Genomic DNA, 21974 nt, shown 5'->3' on the forward strand with positions numbered 1-21974 from the left:
AGCACCTGTTCTAAGATGTCCATACTAAAAATTCCATAACCGATGTAAATGAAAAGACAATGGTGAACTTTTCTATCAACCCTGGTAAGACTGGAAGCCCTCTTTCTGGCTTTGCTTTGTGTTTCCATAGTCACTGGCCCTTTCTGCACAGGTAGACCACTACCATTTCCAATTGCAGGTATCCAGATTAGTTAGCTAACTTCTACAGTTTGGCAATGGCAAGCTGCAACAGGACAGGAATAAAAAATGACAGGTGCACATTAAACAAACTCAGTATTTAAGTACACTGATTTTTTTAAATACTAGGAAGAAAATAATCATGAACAGAAGAAATTATTAAGTTTCTAAGTTAGTTCCTACATACTACCGAAAAATTGAAATTTTATCAAATGTAATTTAAAAAGACTTAAAACTATAAAATACAGGGTAGCACCTGTGGCTCAGTGAGTAGGGCACCAGCCCCATATACTGAGAGTGGTGGGTTTAAACCCAGCCCTGGTCAAACTGCAACAGCAACAAAAATATAGCCGGGCATTATGGCAGGCACCTGTAGTCCCAGCTACTCGGGAGGCTGAGGCAAGAGAATCGCCTAAGCCCAAGAGCTGGAGGTTACTGTAAGCTGTGACATCATGGCACTCTACCAAGGGCAACAAAGTGAGATTCTGACTCTTAAAAAACAAATCAAAACCAAAAAAAAACTATAAAATAAAATGTAAAAACTTTACATTATATTTTTCACAACCTTTCAGGTATAATCTACTACGGAAAGCCAAGTAACATGATATAATTATAGGGTGACCAGATTTTAACATTTGTAAAGCAGGACAACATGGGGCGGGGGCAGGGCAGGGGACTGGGCAGGGCAGGGCCGGGCCAGGCCTGACAACAATGAAAACTTTGATAAGCAGTTCTCGATAACCACTTCTCAACAATTACTTGTTATTATTATAGTTTAACATTATAAAATTAACAAAAATAATATAAAACTCATATTCTGGTGAAATAGCCACATGGCAGCCAAAAAACGTATATTCCCTCCCTGTTCTCCCACCCGTTTGTGCATTCTTTCCAAAAATTGGGACTTTTTTAAAACGCCGCAGGACATGGGACAAATTGTTAAAAAGCGGGACGTCTGGTCACCCTATATAATTATAAAGAAGTACTCAAAAAAAAAAAAAAAAGCCAGGCGGTAATGTAGCTCAGTGGGTAGGGTGCCAGTCACATACTCCCAGGCTGGCAGGTTTGAACGAACCCATTGTTCGTTGGGCCAGCTAACAAACAATGACAACTGCAGCAAAAAAATAGCTGGGCGTTGTGGCAGGCGCCTATAGTCCCAGCTGCTCAGGAGGCTGAGGTAAGAGAATCGCTTAAGCCCAAGAGTTGGAAGTTGCTGTGAGCCATGACACCACAGAACTCTACCGAGGGCAATGCAGTGAAATTCTTGTCTCACCCAAAAAAAAAAAAAAAAAAAAAGCCATCTGTGTTACCAGGAAGGGAGTTATTAAAAACAGTTGCCTAGAGGGAAAATCTTGACTAATAGAGTAATTCACATTCTTGGTTTCATTTTGCCCCACCTGATTCTCTCCTTACCTGTCCACTTTATTGGCTACAGCCTCCAACTGTTTGAGAAGAAAAGGATAGAGTTCTGGGAAACGAGAGAAAAACTCTCTCCCTGTCATTCTGTGGAGGGAGGCAGGGGGAAAAAGATAAATTAGCATCATTTATTTCCTCTGATTTTATAATAAAACAGTAAGATAACCATTTGTTTTAAAGATAAGATAACCATTTTTTAAAACAGTAAGATAACCATTTGTTTGGATATTTCATGAAGTAGCAGTTAAAAAACAACAGCATCTTCTAACAATCAACAGAAGTGACACATTTGATTTTGGAAGTGTTCTTAATGCATGGACTTTTATCTAAAAATTTAAGATTATGTATTTTACAAATATTGATACTCAATTCTGTCAGGGAAGACATATGTAATATGCAAGAAGGCCAAGTTTCCACAATTGATTTCAACTATGAGTACAGTTAACACCTGATCAACTGAGACTGATTCCACTTCAGCGATTAGGGTGGGTCTTGGCATAAACGACATTTTGGACCAAATAATTCTTTGTTCTGGGGGCTGCCCTGTGCAGTGTAGGATGTTTAGCAGCCTCCACGGTTTCTATCCACCAGACACCAGTAGCACAACACCCCCCACCCCCGACACTCTGGAATCATGACAAGCAAAATGTCTACAAATACAGTAGAACCTCTGTAAACTGACCACCCAAAGGACGTTAACAAACTGGTCAACATATGGAGGTCAACGTAAGGAACTGGGCCTAGTGTACTCGTACATACATGTAGTGCGTGTTGGGTCTATGAAAATTAGGTCAACTTAAGGAGGTGGTCAATGTAGGGAAGTGGTCAACTATGGAGGTTGCACTGTGTTGCCAAATGTACCCCGTGGGACAAAATGGCCCCTGAATGAGAAGCACTGGTTTGGAGCATGGTTATCAGAAGTACAGACCTGGCATGTAAGATTCCGGAAATCCAATCTCCCTAGAACCTGTAAGGATTACCTTTTCCATGTTTATAAAAACTACTATTGAATTCTGCCAATGTGCCCAAAATAGTTCCTTGAACTGCATAACTGATCAAAAAGTTCAAGCAAAATACAGGACTTAAGAAAATATTTTGTCTCCATTAACTATTAAAGAACTCCAATTAATGGAGACCCAGAAGATTACTTTTTAAAAAAAATTCTAATACATTTTACACACAGCAAAATGCTCAGATCTTAAGGGTACCATCTGATCCAGAAATGCATACATTCGTGTAGTCCACACTCCCTTAAGACTCCACAAATTTCCATCATCCCATAAAGTTCCCTCATGTTCCTCAGCCAACTCCTGCCAAGGAACCACTGATTTGATTTCTATCACATTCAAGAATTCCATACACATCTAGAAATACTATATATTTTTCTACCTTTTTTCACTCAGCATAGAGTTCATGAGATTTATCAATATTATTCAATGTAAACAATAATGTTTCTTTTTCTTTTAGTAGTCCATCGTATGAATATACAAGTTTACTTATTCATTGTTCTACTGACAGACACGGGCTCTCTCCAGTTTTTAGCTGTTATGAGTAAAACTGCTATAAAATTCTTGTACAAAGCTTTTTGTGGACATATGTTTTCATTTCTCTTGAATTGATAACTGAGAATAAAACTGCAATATGTTTAACATTTTAGGAAACTGACAGTTTTCCAAAGTAGTTGTATCATTTTATACTCTCCCAAATTAGTGAGAGTTCTGGTGGCCCTACATCCTTTCGAACACTTGCTGTTGTCTTTTTTCCCTGTCATTTTAGCCATCCTTGTCTGCGTGTAGTGATGTCTCTTTGTAATTTGGATTTGCGTTTTCTTGATGAGTAATGATACTGAACACTTTTCCCATGACTTGCTCACTGGCATGGCCCTTTGTGAAATAGTCTATCTACTCAAGATTTTTAACCATTTTTATTAGTAGATTCCTTTTCCTTTGTCACATATATACATGGCAAATACTTTCTTCTAGGTTGCAGGTTACCAACTTATTTTCTTAATAATGACTTTTGATGAGCAGAAGTTTTAATTTTTTATCATGTTTTATTCCTTTGAAACCAAGTCTCACTTTGTTGTCCAGGCTAGTGTGCCATGGTGTTACCCTAGTTCACAGCAACCTCCAACTCCTGGACTCAAGCGATCCTCCTGCCTCTGCCTCCTAAGTAGCTGGCACTACAGGTGCCCACCATGACATTCAGCTATTTTTTTCTATTTTTAGTAGAAATGGAGGTCTCCACTTTTGGCTCAGGCTGGTTTCAAACTTCTAAGCTCATGCATTCCTCTCACCTCGGCCTCCCAGAGTGCTACAATTATAGGTACTGAGCCACCTCGCCTGGCCAAAAGTTTTAAATTTTGATAAAGTCCAATAATTAGTTCATTTCTTTCCTTTATGATTCATGTTTTCTATAGCCTGAGAAATCTTTGACTACCTAAGAATGATATGTCATACTTTCTTCTAGAATAATGGTTCTCAACCTTCCTAATGCTGCAACCCTTTATTATAGTTCCTGTGGATCATGACCCAAAGGTTGAGAACCACTGTTCTAGAAGCTTTATGGTTTTAGCTTTTATACTGAAGTCGACAATCCATTTTTGGTTAATTTGGGGGGATGATGTGACTTGGAGGTCAAAGTTCTTTTTTTCTATATTGGTATATTTTTATTGGGGAGATGCTATAAAGAAAGGCCTTCAATAGAGATGTGCTATGCTTATAGATTAGAAGATTCAATAATGATTCAAGAATGAAATTCTCTTCAAATTGATTATAAATGCAATTAAATGCCAAGAAAAACTGTGACAGAAAGAGACAGAGAAAGGGAGTAAGTGAACTGACAAGTAGAGTCTAAAAGGTATATAGACACATGAAGGGCCACAAGACTAACAAATTTAATGTTAAAGAAGAACGAGGTTGGAGGACTTAGCTAAAAATATCCTAGAACTTGGGTAGTTAGGACTCTGGGATGGATAAGTAAGCCAATAAAATAGAATAGAAAGTACAGTAACAGACATACAAAAACTTGATTCGTGAAACAGCTGATAATACAGACCACAGAGAAAAGAGTTGTTGTAAATGATTATCCATATGGACACAATTAAAATTGGATTCCAAACTCCTACTATATACAAAACTAAATTTCAGTGAAATCAAAACTTTAAAAGTGCATGAAGGAAAAAATACAAAATATATTTTGAAAATTCAGAATTCTGCCCTGACTATTTCTGGCATGACATTTCCCAATGACAACTCCAGGCAGCCTAGATGGCAAACCTTCCATATGGCAGTCTGGCCAAAGGGCCCCTAGAAAATTCTAACTTAATTCTCCTTAGCCACCTGAATTCTCCTGGAGGACTGACTTGGTCCTATATCATAAAATAATGACCACTTACTTGATTACACGATTTGCTGAGTCTTCCCAAGGTGGCCATGGGAGACATAATAAGTCTCTGTAAGTTTTATAAAAATGCCTTGTCTCTCTTGCATCTGACCATTCTAGACAAAAAGCATGGTTGCAAGTAGGGGATAACTGGGAAAAAAAGGTACAGTTATAACTACTGGAATGGGGCAGGTGATTTTGAGTCAGTGGAGAAAGAACAAGCTTGACAGTGGACGGAATAATGTTACAGGTCTCCATTTTTTGAAAACAGAACAATCTTCACCAGGGAAATTGCTCTACTGGGCTCTCCCAAATTGTCATGAGCACATTAAATTTAACTAAATGCAGAGTCTGTCATCCTTTATCAGATGGGTCTAAGCATAGTTTGATTGCATTTCCCCTAATAACCTTACAAGAAGTCTAACAGAAATTGCCTGGCCTTGGCTCTAGGACAATGGTTCTCAACCCTAATGCCATGGCCCTTGAATACAGTTCCCATGGGCTGCAACCTACAGGTTGAGAACTGCTGCTCTAGGACCTGACCCTTACAAAAAAATACCTGTTAATACCTCTGGACTCGTCTCCCTTTTCTGTAGCCATTGCTCAGTCATTGCAAAAGGCAGTAGAATGTCAGTCAGCTGTTGGTACTACAGGCAAATAGGACAGGTTGGAATGACTACACACAAGCAGTCTCTCCAAAACTGAGAGCTAGATTCAATTATTTGGACTGAACGAGGAACTTTAGGGTACCTGCTAGTAGTTAGGCCACAATGGAAGCATTGTCAACATATGCTCCTCTTCTAATGTAGGGAGCTCTCCAAATTGTAAACAAAATGTTTGCTTTAGGAGGCAGTAGGTATGCCCCTGAGACTTTTAATAACTTGCCTCCCTCTCCTAAAACATGGTGACTTGCACCTTAGGGGTGGTCATAAGAGACTTTCCATTGTTAAAGAAGACAGATACCACCAATAGTTCCTGTAGCCCTCTTATGACTATGAATATCTCTCCCAAATAAGACCATACTTTCTTATTTACAGAAGCCTCCCAGAGGTATAAGACTTCTTTTTGCACACCCTGTGGTTGGTCAGTCCCATTGTGAAGTCATCCAATTACAAAACATGAAGACCAGGAGTTTGGGGTTACAGTGAGCTATGATCATGCCACTGATCTCCAGCCTGGGCAACAGAATGAGACCCTATCCCTTATAATAACAATATTTTTAAAAGACGATATAGAAATAAAGGACAGATGTCACGGAGTTTCTCACATTACTACACATATTGCAAAGTGAAGCAGTGACTGACCTTTTCCAGACTCTATTCAAGGATTTTTATATAACAAACAGCCTTTGAAGATATGGTATCTCTCTCTGGAACAAAGGGCAGACATGTTTACTGCCCATTATAAAAGATTCATATTCCTTAACTGAGTTCTTTTCCTATAAAGCAACCCACTGTACAGATACCATTATCTATCCTTCTCTACAACTCCTTACACTGCCCTGGGGGCACTAGAGCTCAGGACACTGGCACAAAAGTGCTGATACTCTGGGTATTGGTACTGTTGTAACACACTGCTCTTCATCTCTCACCTAGGTGTCTCATGTTTTCTATTAGCATCTATGAAATTGTGCCAAGCTAACTTAATAGCTTGCAAGTAGAGTAAAATCTAAGACCCTTTTAAAGCTCTAGGCAAGAATAGTCATGATAAAGCAAAGGAGAATAATTTAATAAAGTTTTAGATTCACAATAGTTTAAGATATGGAATCTTAAACATCAAAATTAAAATAACTATGATTGAAATATATAAAAAAATAACAATGAGTTCATAATAATTCATGTTATTGGTCATCACTGGAAGTTGCTAGGATAGCAACTTAATATGTTAAAAATTAATAAAGAAAGAAAAAAAATTATCCTGTATTCCTTGTAATTTGTTCACCCCTTCCTATATTAGGAATATAGGAATAAGTAATATTCTTCTATAGGAATAATTAAAAAAAATTAAGGAATAAGTAATATTCCTATATTCTTTCTGGAAGAATTCCAGCCAATAAAGGGAGAAGAAAGAATAGAATTAGAAAAATTGCCATTTTAAAATCCCTAATAAAAATAATAGGTCCAGGCAGTGATTATAAATCATAGCCAAAACTATTATGTGAACGGTTAATAAGGAATGTCCTAATGGAAAAATCAAGATGGCACAACCTGACATGAAACCACTGATCAATCTTAACATTACTAAAAGTGGAATTACTTTTAAATGCCTCGTGCATTAAACAGCATACATATTATCCATCAAGTATTCCTGCCTAAAATAAAACTAAATTTAAATTTAATAAAGTCTCTAACTGTAAATTCCATTTAGCAAAATTCTTTCTATAGAGGGAATAGAAGAACAAGTTAAATAACACTGCAAGAAAGCTGGCTGGGAGCAGTGGCTCATGTCCGTAAATCCTAGCACTCTGGAAGGTCAAGGCAGGTGGACTGCCTGAGCTCAGAAGTTTGAGATCAGCCTGAGCAAGAGTGAGACCCTGTCTCTACCAAAAACAGAAAAACTAGCCAGGCAGTGTGGCAGGTTCTTGTAGTCCCAGATACTTGGAACTCTTAAGTCCAAGAGTTTGAGGTTGCTGTGAGCTATGACGCCAAAGCACTCTACCTAGGCGGCAAAATAAGATTCTGTCTCAAACAAACAAACAACAAAAAGTAAACTGCAAGAAAGCACTCAATCATAGCCAGAATCTTGAACATTATATAAGAAAATTACCAGCTTTCACTTATAAATCAATGGCAGAAGAATAGAATATAATGTTACAGAAAAACAAAGACTTAAGAGACTAAGAAACTTAAAAGACTCAAGAACTTAAAAAGACTAAATGCAGTGTGTGGATGTTGTCTGGATCCTAATTCTAACTAACTATATAAAGATATTTCTAGGACAATAAGGAAATTTTGACTATTAAGAAATTACTAACTTTGTTAGACGTGATAACTGCATGGCATTATTTCTTTTAAACTCCTTTATCACTCAGTAATGCATACTAAAGTATTTACAGGAAATAAATACTCCTTTATTATTATTATTTATTACTCCTAATAAATACCTCCTTTAAAGGGGAGGGGTAAGAAATAGATGAAATAAGATTAGCAAAATGTTGGTCATTGCTAAAGCTGAGCAATAGATACACAAAGATTAATTACACTATTCATTTTGATATGTTGAAAATTTTTACAATAAAAAATTAAAAAAATAAAAAGACAAGCCACAAATAGAACATTTGTATGCATGTGTCTACGAATTATAAAATCAGTATTCAGAATATATGAAGACCTCCAGTGAATTGACAAAAGACAAACAATTCAATATAAAAATGGGCAAACTTATCAAAATACAATTCACAGAAGATAAACATTAGTGGCCAAAAAACATTTAAAAGGATGCTCAACTACTCCAAGAGACTATTTTATATCCTCAAATTGGCAAAGACTAAAAAGTCTGACAATATCTAGTAGTGAACCTTTTTGACACTAATGGAAATGAAAATTACACAATTATAACAATTGTGAAACATAATTTAAGGTTTTCTTGAAAGCCAGAAATAAGTTTACCCAGTGACTCCAAAATGCCACTTCAGGTACACAGAGTAAATAAACTCTTGAACATGGGTACCACAGGCTTGTACGAGCATATGCACAGCAGCTCTAAGTGCAACATAAAAGAGTGAGCAAACCATAGTGTAGTCCCCCTGCCTGTGGGAGGTATGTTCCAAGACTCCTGGTGGATGCCTGAAACCAACAACAGTACCAAACCGAACACAGTACACAGGAATGTTTTTCCCATATACACACAGTTGTGGTAAAGTTTAATTTACAAATTAGGCACATTAAGAGATTTACAATAATAACTAATAATAAAATGCAATAAGGATATAAGATAATAAAATGTCTACATGATGTAGGCATTATAACACCATATTTAAAACTTATGAACTGTTTATTTCTAGAATTTTCCATTTAATATTTTCAAACTACTGGCTTGGCGCCTGTGGCTCAAGTGGCTAAGGTGCCAGCCACATACACCTAAGGTGGCGGGTTCAAATCCAGCCCCGGCCCACCAAAACAATGAGGGCTGCAACCAAAAAATAGCCGGGCATTGTGGCGGGCGCCTGTGGTCCCAGCTACTTGGGAGGCGGAGGCAGGAGACTCGCTTGAGCCCAGGAGTTGGAGGTTGCTGTGAGCTGTGATGGCACAGCACTCTACCAAGGGCAACATAGTGAAACTCTGTCTCAAAAAAAAAAAAGATAAGTCTTTAAAACTTGACAAGAATGGATTAAAAAGAGAAGACAACAAGGAGGGGGGAGGTAAATAAGCTGGCTGGATGATAAGACTTCATGACAAGAGTAGGTAGAAAAGATAGGTTGGTATAAAACTGTTTAGCAATGAGAATGCCAAACTAAGCTTCACCTTGTCTTACAGGCTTTGAAAGTTTCTGAACAGGAGACATGTGACAAGAGGAAATGGGCTAGGCTAGAGATAACTACTCTGATGCTCCCAATACATAGCCCCTCAATGTGTACCTTATCACTTCAAATAGAGATTTCTATAGGCAAAGGACCATATCTTATGCTTCCTCATATTCCTCTTAACTAGAACAACAGTAGCTAGCAAATTTCAGTTGCAATAAAGGAATAAGTATCAGCCAGAAAAGAAAAAAATTCTAATATAGTTGACTTCAAACTTATACTTTATGATTTTTTTTCTTCTCCCAAGAACTGGTATCTATCCAACTGCCACCTAACCATCCCCCCACCCAACTTCCCAAGCCCAGAAACTCTCCATGAATACAATCAACCAGCAATCTTACAGTTCCTACCTCCAAAGCATCTACTGATCTCCATCTCCATGGCTGCCACCCCAAGTCCGACTGCATTACTACATCTCTTTTACTCAATCTCTTTGCTTCCCATCAGCCTCCTCTTCAATTTAACTCTCTGCTGTGGTAAGTGTTCTCTTTCCAAAACACAATCTAAACTCCTTAGTCTGGTAACTGACTCAGTTGTTCAAACATTTTTTACCTCTGCATCTTTATAATCTAGCCAAATAGAAAATGTTGTACCTTCCACCAGGAGCACTTCTTCCCCTGCACTCCCAAACGCCATTCCTACCCCTCATGACAGACTAATTCTGAATAACTTCAAGTTTCGACCTAGGCAGACTTCTTCCAGGAAACATTCTCTGATGTCAAGTTGAGTTAGGTGCCTGTCCTCAGTTCTACAATACAAACTGTGCTTTCACTACCGTAGCATCTCGCGGCATGTCATACATTGAACTTTTTTTTTTATTAAATCATACATGCTTATACACGGAACTTCTATTTACTTGCCTATTTCTCCTACCAGACAGCTAACTTCTTTTTTCCCACAGTATCTCAGATACTAAGTATGATGCCCAGTTCACAGCTGGTGCCCAATAAACAGTTGCTGAGTAAGTAAAGCAAAACAAAAGGGCTGAGTCCTTAAGACAAACAAGGAGAAGAGGAATTATGACGAAGATGGTAAGCATGAATAATTTCATTAAGTGCATCATCCGCTACAGATCTAACAGCATTTAGAATCATCATCTGAGTTAATAAATTGAGTATCCTGACATGGTTTGAAATTTGCTTAAACACAAACATAAAGCTTGTCTCACAGGTTTACAAACAGTTCAATTTGAGTCTACCCAAACAATCAAAGAGGCTCATATGTTACCTCCACAGATATAGCAAGCCCTGGGGGTAAATTCTCCAGTGACAGGCATTCAAACCTGTTATCTGTGTAATCAAAAACTAGCCCAGCAACTTTATGAAAACAATAGAAGTGATAACCAAAAAGGTAAAACCAAACCTCAAGTTAAGTTCAGGCTCCCAGGAAGGAGAAAAAAAAAAAAAAAGATAATCAAAAATTGTGAATGGGATAAGACACACAGACATAGGTAAAAACAAACAAGACAAAATAAAAGGTGAGAATAAAGAGGGCTTAAAGTCAAACTGTCAAATTATGCAAAAGGTGAGTTTTTCCCCATCTCAGCAGGTAAGGACAGCCTGAGGAGACGCCCTTGGGAAAACACAGAAGCGACTTGCAGAACTCTACTTGCCTAGAGTCAAGTATAAGGAACCAGGAGCAAGCATGGCTGTGACGTCAACCAACAAGGCACTCCTCAACCTGCCCTGTTCACCACTGGACTCCACAGAGGCCAGACAGGGCCTAGAACAAAGCAGGCAGACAATAGAGGCTTATCGAATCAATGAAATGACTTCCTGGCACCATTTTGTTTTATTTTTAAAGCTTTATAAAAATTATTCTAGCACTACTTACTTCTTAATTGAAGAAAAGTAGTCTATAAAGAATACTGAGAAGAAAAATCTAAAAACCACAAACCTACCACCCAAATTTAGCCCCAGTCTAATGTTTAATGTCTATCCACCTACACCACTCTCCTCCTTATGTATTGTTCTATAATCTGTTTTGCGCTTCACAATTTATCAAGAATTGCTCCCTATCAATCTGAATCCATTTTAACATAGTAGCCTTTGTCTGTTACATTCTCTGTGCTGCTCCTGTACCTGAAGACATGTTTGTCCACAGGATCCTTCAGGGCACTGAAGACACCATCCTAGGACAACTTCCCCCCTCCTGAGCTATAAACATGTGTGAAAGACAGTCCCTACTCTAGCTATGTTAGGAGCTTCCCCTTTGCACATTCCACAGTTAATCTTGGTACTGCCAAGTGTCTAATTCTTGAGTTTTAAGAGTATCTGAGCTTTGGCCATTACAGTACACTTTGAATCCACCCTGCCATCTAACAGCCTAGAAAAATCTTTACTAAAATCACGTTTCAATTTCTGTTAGAAAACCTGTCCTTAAGATTTGCCACACATACAAAAAGCTAAAATACCAAAAGCACGTGCTTCTGAGCTTAAGAAAAGCATCCTGATGATAACTACCATGCAATTATAAAAAAGCATCTGGTGAAATGTGTTAAAAGGAAAAAGAAGGTATTTTCAATCCCCAGATCCTACATACACAGCCTATATCATTTTCAATCATCTCAAGAACAGCATCAACAGAGCGATACACAAAGGTATAAAAAGACAAGCAAAGACATGCAGGAGTTCCTTCTTCTCAAGGAACTGCACGGTGTAGGTTGTACCTAGTTTAAAAAAACCCAAACAAACAAAAAACAGGACTTATTCACAGGCCATAGAGCAAACATCATAAAACTGGTCATTAGATGGAAACAAACACTGAATGCTTGATGGAAACCCAATAAACTATGAAACTGAGCTAGTCCCTAGATTCTGGTCTATAAAACTGTCCCAGAGGAGAAGAAACGTCAGCTAAGGATTTGTGTCTCCTTGCCATAGTGACTGCTGATAAAAACAGCAAGCCATCTTGAGAAAAACAATACCCCTCTCAAAAGGAAACAAACCTACAAAGACAAAGCGCACACACGCACTTCCAAAGAGAAGATCAATTTGCAAGCCAAGATACTAGAAACTAACAAAAAGAAATCAGGATTTGGAATCTCACCAGAAGGACAATTTCTGATTCTGTTCTTGGAATCTTCTCCCCACTTCTGACTGGCCTAACACCATCATTTCCCCCTAGAGTAGTTAACTGGAGAATGAGTGATTAGAAAGAAGAGCTTTTAGTAGTTTCACAGTTAGAATCTCACACTCAACAGCCCATGGAATCACAGTGATGGTACTTCTATGGGGAAATCCTTTTAATAATCTTTAGGCAAACCACATAAGAAGTTGAAGGAAAGCCATCTTCCTCAAGGCCTCTATTCTAAGTGCACTGGCTCTAATCAGATCTCTTCTCAGTTTCTTTGTTTCCCTTCCAATCCTCAGTAGATAGCCAAGAGTTTCTCAACTTATTGCTTTTTATTCTTTTAATTTCAAATTAATATGAGGGTGCAAACCATTGGGTTAAATTATTTGCATTTGTTAGGTAAAGTCCATGTAGTAATTGAGCACTTCACACAGAAAGTGTCATATAACCTTACGCTGTGTCCATTAAGTGACGGCACACCAAGCCCCTTCTCTCTCCCCCCTACCCCCTACTTGATTGTGGCTGTATTTTTCTCTCACGTGAGCATGTAGTTGTTCATCTGCTAGTTTCCTATTAGTATTGAGTACATTAGATACTTGTTTTACATTCTTGTGATACTTCAATAAGGAGAATGTTCTTCAACTCCATCCAGGTAAACATAAAAGATGTGAAGTCTCCATCTTTCTTTATGGCTGAATAGTATTCTATGGTATCGATATACCATGGTTTATCAATCCACTCATGGGTTGATGGGCATTTAGGTTAGTTTCACATTTTGTTGACTATGAACTGAGCTCTGATAAACATTCTAATGCAAAATCCTTATGGTAAAAAAAAAAATTTTTTTTAAACTTCTGGGTAGATACCTAGTACTGGGTTGCAGGATCAAATGGAAGGTGTACTTTTAGTTCTTTGAGGATTCTCCATACTAGTTTTGAAAAAGGCTATGTTACTTTGCAATCCCACCAACAGTGTAAAAATGTTCCTTTCTCTCTTCATCTATGCCAGCATCTGTAGCTTCGGGACTTTGTGATGTGGGTATTCTCACTAGGGTTAGATGATATCTCAAGGTGGTTTGGTTTTATATTTCTCTGATGATTAGACTTGCTGCTTTTCTAATCCTTTTCTTTTTAGGAGCTGTTTGGAGATGGAGAATTCACGAATCTCTAAGTTGACTATTATGGAAGAAAGTGAAACAAAGGTCATGGCTCTGAAGTGCCCTGCCATTCTCCCTGGAAGTCACCAGTCCAGGCATGGGCCAGAAAACACATTTCCACTCATTATACAGCCAGCTCAGTAAGTAAAGATGAATCTCTTGAACTCCTCATGTGTGCAATGGCCCCTTCTCTCTCCCCCCCTACCCACTACTTGATCGTGGCTGTATTTTCTACATTCTTATGTAGACAGCTTGCATAGATTTTTTTTCCTCAGGAATTAACTTTTAGAAAACAGTTCCTGTTGTATCCCATCAACTCTAAAAATCTCAGAATCAAGTAATCTCTAAAAGTTTAATTCAATAATCATTGTCTAAATAGCCTATGATAGACTTATTTCCAAAGATGGCCCAAAACTCTTCCCTTGAATGTGCATGCCTCCTTCGCTTTTAATAAGGTGAGTCTACTTCCCCACTCCTTGACTATAGAATGCCAGCGACTTATTCTGATCAACAGAAGACAGTGGAAGTGATACTGGGCTAGTTATGCCTTAAGCTTTCAAAAGCAAGGCAGATACTGCATTCACCCTCCTGGAGCCCCTTTCAGACTATCCCTCTGAAAAGAATCCCCATCAGCCCCTCGTCAATTATACTCCAACTTCCAGACAAGTGAGTGTGAAGTCACATTGGTCATCCCAAGCTCAGTGGAGGTCTCAGATGAGTGCTCATCATCATCTGAGTGATGCCATGTGACATCACATGGTGAAGAAGAACCACCCATCTGAACAGTTGACCCATAAAGTTGTGAGAAATGATAAAATGTTATTTTAAGCCACTGAACTTTGGGGTGGTTTGTTATGTAGCAATTTGTAACTGAAACCCAGTGATACCATTGAAGGCACTGAGTCAGACAGTGAAAAAGGTAATACTAAAGAAAAGGGTTGCTAATAATAAAGAACACACAATTAATCTTTGCTACTATATTGATTCTCTCACAGTTCTAGAGCCTACAAGTCTGAAATCACTATCAATGGTATCAAAATCAACATGTTAGCAGGGTCCTTCAAAGGCTCTATGACAGCTTATCCTCACCTCCTCTAACCTGTAGTGGCAGCCAGCACTCCTTTGCTTGTAGCTGCATTACTCCAATCTCTGCCTCTGTGGTCACACTGCTTCTCTTCTGTCTCTCAAACCTCCCTCTGCATCCCTCATATGGGTAATCTCATTCAGGCCCACCCAGATAATCCAAGATAATCACTCCATCTCAAGGTCCTTAATTTAATCATACCTACCAAGATCTCTTTGCCTTATAAGGTAAACATTTACAGGTTCCAGGAATTAGGACCTGAGGTCTTTGAAGAAACTATTATTCTACCTGTCACAAAGGCTAAAACGTAAGAGTTAAGACCCATGAAAACTGATTATACAAACTGGAACTATTCCTTTCATGTCCAGCTAAATCTGATTCAAGGGACTAGTGGAGGGTGGGGTGGTACATTCAGAGCAAAAAGTGCCTGTTCCAAGAACTTTCTCACAAGTCTGCTGCTAAAACTTCCTGCTATAACCTTAACACCAGTTTTACCTGGTAGCTCCAAAAACAACCTAACTTGACTCCAAGACTAGTCTTACCTAACACTTTCACTCATCAGAGCCTGCTAACTCCTGAAAAACTTCACTAGTGCCAATGAACTTTCTTTTGCAACATTTTATATAATAATTCTTTCCCAATAAAACCCTAACCTCTGTTCTTTGACCACCTCAGTCTTTGTGTATGTCCCAAATTGCAATTCTGCTTTTATGTGTATCTGTGTGTCTACATATACCCAAATAAAAGTTTTTGCTTTTGGTTTCTATATGAGACCATGAGAAATTTTACATGTTTTTATAAGCAGCTTGTACAAAGCTTGTGAGCTTGTGGGACATTAATGACCCTGTTCTCCAAAATTTGGGGTTATGCACTCTGATCAATGATTGCTGCTCTGATCTTGGGAGATGCAAATATAAGGCAGCCAGCCATTGTCGAAACCTCTCCCCTACTGCTACAAGCCTCTCCTCCACTTGACTAGAGCCACTTCCAGGAAATCCAAAGGGCAATTGACTGGTTTCTTTATTTCTTTTTTCCTACCAATTTCCTTTCATTTCTCTCTTTTCCTTTCTTGGGAGCCAGACATTTAAAGTCTAGAACATTCAAAAGCAACAACATATACACAGAAATGGAGAAACCCACCATACACCCTCAGAGAAAGGTACAGGCTTAAAGAAGACCCAAGAAAAACATAAGCTAACACCTCAAGTTGATCCCTGGCATAGACACAGCCTACCACAACCAAAAAAATAAAAATAAAATAAAATAAAAGCAAACATAAGCAAACCCCAGAAAAAAGGGAAAATCTGATTTCCAGAGTTACTATAAAACATGAGATTCAAATGTCATCTTTAACAATAACAATCACAAAATCACAAGGCATACAAAGAAACAGGAAAGCATGGCCAGCCAAAGGAAACAAAAGAAACTGTCCCTAAGAAATACTAGATGGTGGACTTGCTAGACAAAAGCTTTAATTTTCTTTTCTTTTTCTTTCTTTTTTTTTTTGAGACAGAGTCTCACTCTGTTGCCTGGGTAGAATACCATGGCATCATAGCTCACAGCAACTTCAAACTGTTAGGCTCAAGTGATCCTCCTGATTCAGCCTCCCAAGTAGCTGGACTACATGCATCTGCCACAATGCCTGACCAGTTTTTCTATGTTTAGTAGAGACGAGGTCTCACTCTTGCTCTGGCTGATGTCCAACTCTGAGCTCAAGCAATCCACACATACCACAGCCTCCCAAAATGCTAGGATTACAGGTGTGAGCTAGCACGCCCAGCTCAGACAACAACTTTAAAATAACTACCTTAAAGGTACTCAAAAAACTAAAAAAAGACACAGAGAAAGTCAAGAAAACGATGTATTAACAAAATGGAATTATCAATAAAGACACAGAAACCTAAAGAGAAACAGAAAAACCCTTAAGGCTAAAAATATAATTAACGGAAGTAAAATATTCACTATAGGGATCCAAAGGCAAATTTGAACAGGAAGAAGAAAGCATTAATTAACTTAAAGACAACTGAAATTATTAAGTCTGAGAAACACAAAGAAACGATGGAAGAAATGCAAATGAGTCTAAGGGACCCGTCAAATGCCAGTAGGCAAACCAACATATGCACTGTAGAAGTTCCAGAAGGAAGAGAGAGACTATCTGAATAATGGCTAAAACTTTTCCAATTTGATGAAAGACATGAATATAAATATTCAAGAAGTTCAATAAACTCCAGATACGATAACTTAAAAAAAACCTACCGTACAACAGATTATAATCAAATTGTCAAAAAGACAAACAAAGAAGCTTGAAGGAGCAAAACAGAAGCAACTATCACACGCAAATGATCCTCAATAAAATGATCAGCAGACTTCCCATCAGAAACTCTGCAGGCCAAAAGGCACTGAGCTGATCTATTCAAAGTGCTGACAGGGAACAAAACAAAACTGTTAACTAAGAATTCTACATCCGGCAAAACTGTCCTTCAAAGCTGAGGGAGCAAATTAGACATTCCCAGGTAAGCAAAAGCTAAGTTCATTATCACTAAAAATGATAGCCCTGCCAGAAATGCTAAAGCATATTATAGGCTGAAACGAAAGGTTGACAGAAAACAATGTTAAGTCATATGAAAAATAAAGATCTCAATAAAGGTAAGTAAGCAGGCAATTACAAAACTAGTATTAGTGTAACTCTGGACTATAGCTCTACTTTTTGTAGTCTACACGATTTAAGAGATTAGCATGTTTAAAAAAAGAGCTATTAGAATAAAATACCAATATTATGGTAACTTTGGTTTGACACTTCACATTTTCCATGTAATTTAAGAGATTAATGTACAAAAATAAAACAACTATTAGTTTATATTTCTGGTCACAAATGTATAAAGATATACATTTCTAACATCAGTAACTGAAAGGAGATAAGGACAGAGCTGTAAAGGAGCAGAGTTTTTGAACGTTATTTAAGTTAAAGGTAGTACAAAATCAAATTAGAATGTTACAATGTTAAATGTAATCCCCACAAGTAACCACAAGAAAGCAGCAATAGAATATACACATATACAAAAAAGGAAATGGGAAAGGAATTAAAACATTTCACTGTAAAAAAAGAAAACAACACTAAACAAAGAGAAGACAGTAATGCTGGAAATAAACACCAATAAAGCCACAGGGCATATAGAAAACAGGCAGATGATACAAGTCCCTCATTAACAATTACTCAAATATAAATGGATTAAACTGTCCAAAAGACAAGAGACTGGCAAAATGGATTAAAAAACATGATCCAACTATATGCTTGCTTTGGATCTAGAGACACAAAAGTAAAAGGATGAGAAAAGATATTTCTCGCAAATAGTAACCAGAACAGAGGTCTCTGTAAATAAGCCAGATGTAAAAAGACAAATATTGCATGATTCCACTTATATGAGGTACCTAAACTAGTCAAACTCATGGAAATAGAAGTTAGAATAATGGTTACTAGGGGCTAGCAGAAAGGTGGAATGGGGAGTTATTGCTTAATGGTACAGAGTTTCACTTTGATAAGATAAAAAGAATTGGATGGATAAATGGTAGTGATGGTTGCAAAAAAAAAAAAAAAAGAACAAGAAGAAAAGACTTAATACCACTAAACTATATCCTTAAAAATGGTTAAGATAACAAATTTTATGTTACCTGTATTTTACCACATTAAAAAATGTACTATTAAATAAACAGAGAAATGAGGGCTGTTTTGGTTGAAACACGGCTGAGGTAGGTGGTCATCAGTTTAGCCTTCCTCTTCACCTAGCAGGCACATGGCCTAAAACCACATAACGAACTGCAGAGGCCCAGTGTAGTGTTCAAAGGTTTTATAAGATAAAGTGCAATTCAGAACAGCTATCCATACTCCTTACTTTCTCACTTTATTATCCTGCCCCAGTGAAGCATGGGCTGTCTTCTCAATCATAAGGGTCCTACTTCATCATCCTGACTCTGAAGATATATACAGGATTAAAGAAACTCCCATTGGTAATTCTAAAGAGCACCACACAAACATTAAAATCTTAGCCAGGTTCATGCACTAAACATACCAACAGTTCAAACAATACACCATCTGCCTCATCTAACATATCATCAAGAAATCACCTAACAATTTCTCTTTTATTCATTAAAAATTAATAGATCAATTTAGCACAAGATCCAGTATTTCATACATTTTTTGGTTTCTATTCTAACATTTTGTTCTGCTAATTCTTTTCACTGAGATTAATTTTTTTTTTTTTTTTTTTGAGACAGAGCCTCAAGCTGTCCCCCTGGGTAGAGTGCCATGGCATCATGCTCACAGCAACCTCCAACTCCTGGGCTCAAGCGAGTCTCCCGCCTCCGCCTCCCAAGTAGCTGGGACCACAGGCGCCCGCCACAACGTCCGGCTATTTTTTGGTTGCAGCCCTCATTGTTGTTTGGCGGGTCCAGGCTGGGGATTCGAACCCGCCACCTTAGGTGTACGTGGCTGGCGCCTTAGCCGGTTGAGCTATAGGCGCCGAGCCTGAGATCAATATTAATTTGCCAATTTGTATTATTTGAGGAGGAGGTATCAACAGAGTCCCACACCTCAAGGAACCTACCAGAACTAGGAGCACTTTCAAAGACAATCTACTACTATAATCACTTCATTTTACAGATAAGAAGACAAATGCCCAAAGAAATTGAGTGAATCTATCAATATCAAGATAAAGATTGGAGACAACTAGAACTAGAACCCAAATCTCACGTTTCCCAATCTAGTCACTGGAAATTTCAGGGTTTCTATTATACAATAATACAACTATTCCTGTGCCAGGTATCTGCTTAAGAAGCAGAGGGCACACTGTGACCCAGACAGTCCAGTTTTCTAAGGTGCTCGTGTCCCCATAGTTGGGTCAGATAGTGATCTCTCCACTGCTGTCTACCAGCCTGGTCAAGTCAGATTAAGGTTTCCCACCTGAACTTCTACTCAGACTGAGCCAGGCCCACCCACTGAATTTAAAGGGGGTAGACGAGCAGGCAAACTGCCAGCGAAACTAATCTTTAAAAATCTATTCATCTGCTATTACAAAGCATTTTTGGAGATCACTGGACCACAGATAATTCCATTTGGTCCAATAAGTCTCTTGTCTCTCCTGTATTCAAATCAAGAGAATCTTACTAACACACCAGAACACCCCTAGCCATCCCGTGCCCTCTCTAAAACCTCTAACTCCCATGCAAATTAAATCAAAAAAGTGAATATTTGCTCTTATCCAGACTAAACGCTTTAGTTTCCCCAGTGAACCCATGTTTTTTTTTAAGTCTGCGAACACTCAGACCAAGATTTATTTGTAAGGAAAAAAACAAAAAACAATAAAAGCAGTCACCAGGCAAATGTTACGCTCCTAATTAATACATAATGTTGTCCATAACTAGGTATGATGTGATGTCTGGTATACATATATTTTCCCAAATTCAACATTAGAAGAAATAAGACATGGAAAGCAAAGTGTGATTTTCCTCAGCTGAAGAAAAATGGAAAAGAGTCTCTATTTAAGTGGATGTCCATCTCAGATTGCAGGATTTAGTCTTCCCTCTGAAGAACTGCCTGGAATTACTCAAAAAATGGTATAATTTTCGACAGATTGGCTAGATCTCCAGACAGAGAGGAAAGGCCAGCATTTGGCAGAGCTGTGAAAGGAACATTTTGGATATCTTAGCCATTTGTTTTTTGGAGAGCCAGAAAACTAATCTAGGATAAGTATAACTCATTATTGTTATGATTATTATTAAAAACCCTAACCTCTGGCCCCTGGGGTTGGCAGCAGGAAGCATGTCAGTTTCTGTATAAATGCAAATGAAATTTATTAAATTAGACATTCCAAGATTAGGGTCCTGTGTTTGGTGTTCTCACAAATTCTGTTTTTTTAAGTACTCTGAAGTTAGTAGGCTGTCACTTCTTTGCAGACTCTGGAAAGCCCTCTGCTTGGCCCTAAGAACAGCCTGTACATTAAGATCGCACAGAGACAGACTTTGAATATGGTTGGGAGCCACTGCCTGCCATGCATGTTTTCCCTTAACAGGCAAATCCAAAATCCTTCAAAAGCTGAGACTGTGTTTGCTACTTCAACTATATCTCCTACAGCACCCTGGCAGAAGAGACAGACAACATGCACTTTCTACATTTTTTTTAAATAAATGAAAAAATAAATCAGGTCTCTTTTTAGTATATTCTATTAATAGTAATTAATATGTGTTCATTTTTAAAAATCAGTCAGTAGTAAAAGAAATCCCATCCCATCCATCCTAGATCTAATATGCAAATACTAAATTATACATATAGTACACAGAGTTGTTTTAGAGGAGTAGGAAATGTAGTTGTGTAAAACAATATCATTTGGCAACTAGCTTTTAAAAAATATTTAGACACTGTATTCATTTATGTCTTGCAAGGAGAAAGAGAGAAATATTATTTTTCTTGTCCTTAATTTAAAAGAGAACTTTCTGATAAAAGTATGTTCTTTCTATTTTATCTCCAAGTTTGATTAATAGTTTAGCTGAATACAGAATAAGAAGCAAATTGTGTCTTCAGAGTTTGAAGGCAATGTTCCATTAACTTCTAACTTCTAAGCCCATTGTCATTTTGATCCTTACTTCTCCATTTCTGAACTGTTTTCTTTTTTATTGTCCTCTATCTGTAAAGTCTTTTTTTTTTTTTTTTTTAAGAGACAGAGTCTAACTTCAGGGCCCTCAGTAAAGTGCCATGGCTTCACACAGCTCACAGCAGCCCCCAACTCCTGGGCTCAGGCGATTCTCTTGTTTCAGCCTCCCGAGTAGCTGGGAGTACAGGCGCCCGCCACAACGCCCGGCTGTTTTTGGTTACAGTTTGGCCGGGGCCGGGTTTAAACCCACCACCCTCAGTATATGGGCCTGGCACCATACCCACTAAGCCACAGGTGCCACCCTATTGTCCTCTCTATAAAACTGAAGAAATTTCATGATGGTATCTCTTGGTGTGAATCACTTTTCATTCACTGTACTGGACCCATATCCTTTAGTTCTAGGAATTTTCTTGTGCTATTTCTTTGATAATTTCCTGCCCTCACTTTTCTCTGCTTTCCTTTCTGAACTCCTGTAAGTTGGATGTTGAACTGCCTCAAAAATAATCTTCTGGGCTCGGC

General features: G+C 38.1%; 1 protein-coding gene across 3 annotated transcripts in view; it reads right to left on the minus strand.

Annotated features, from left to right (window-relative positions):
* Nucleotides 1–21974, minus strand: part of THADA (THADA, armadillo repeat containing) — a 331550-nt gene that overhangs the window by 182922 nt on the left and 126654 nt on the right. For all 3 annotated transcript variants that reach the window (XM_023512128.1, XM_023512127.1, XM_023512129.1), the window contains one exon: nucleotides 1591–1680. In XM_023512128.1, the coding sequence (XP_023367896.1) occupies nucleotides 1591–1680 (90 nt within the window). The remainder of the gene's footprint in view (nucleotides 1–1590; nucleotides 1681–21974) is intronic.

Source organism: Otolemur garnettii, unplaced genomic scaffold (assembly GCF_000181295.1).
Source record: "Otolemur garnettii isolate 467f Iridium unplaced genomic scaffold, OtoGar3 scaffold00024, whole genome shotgun sequence".
Taxonomy (NCBI): domain Eukaryota; kingdom Metazoa; phylum Chordata; class Mammalia; order Primates; family Galagidae; genus Otolemur; species Otolemur garnettii.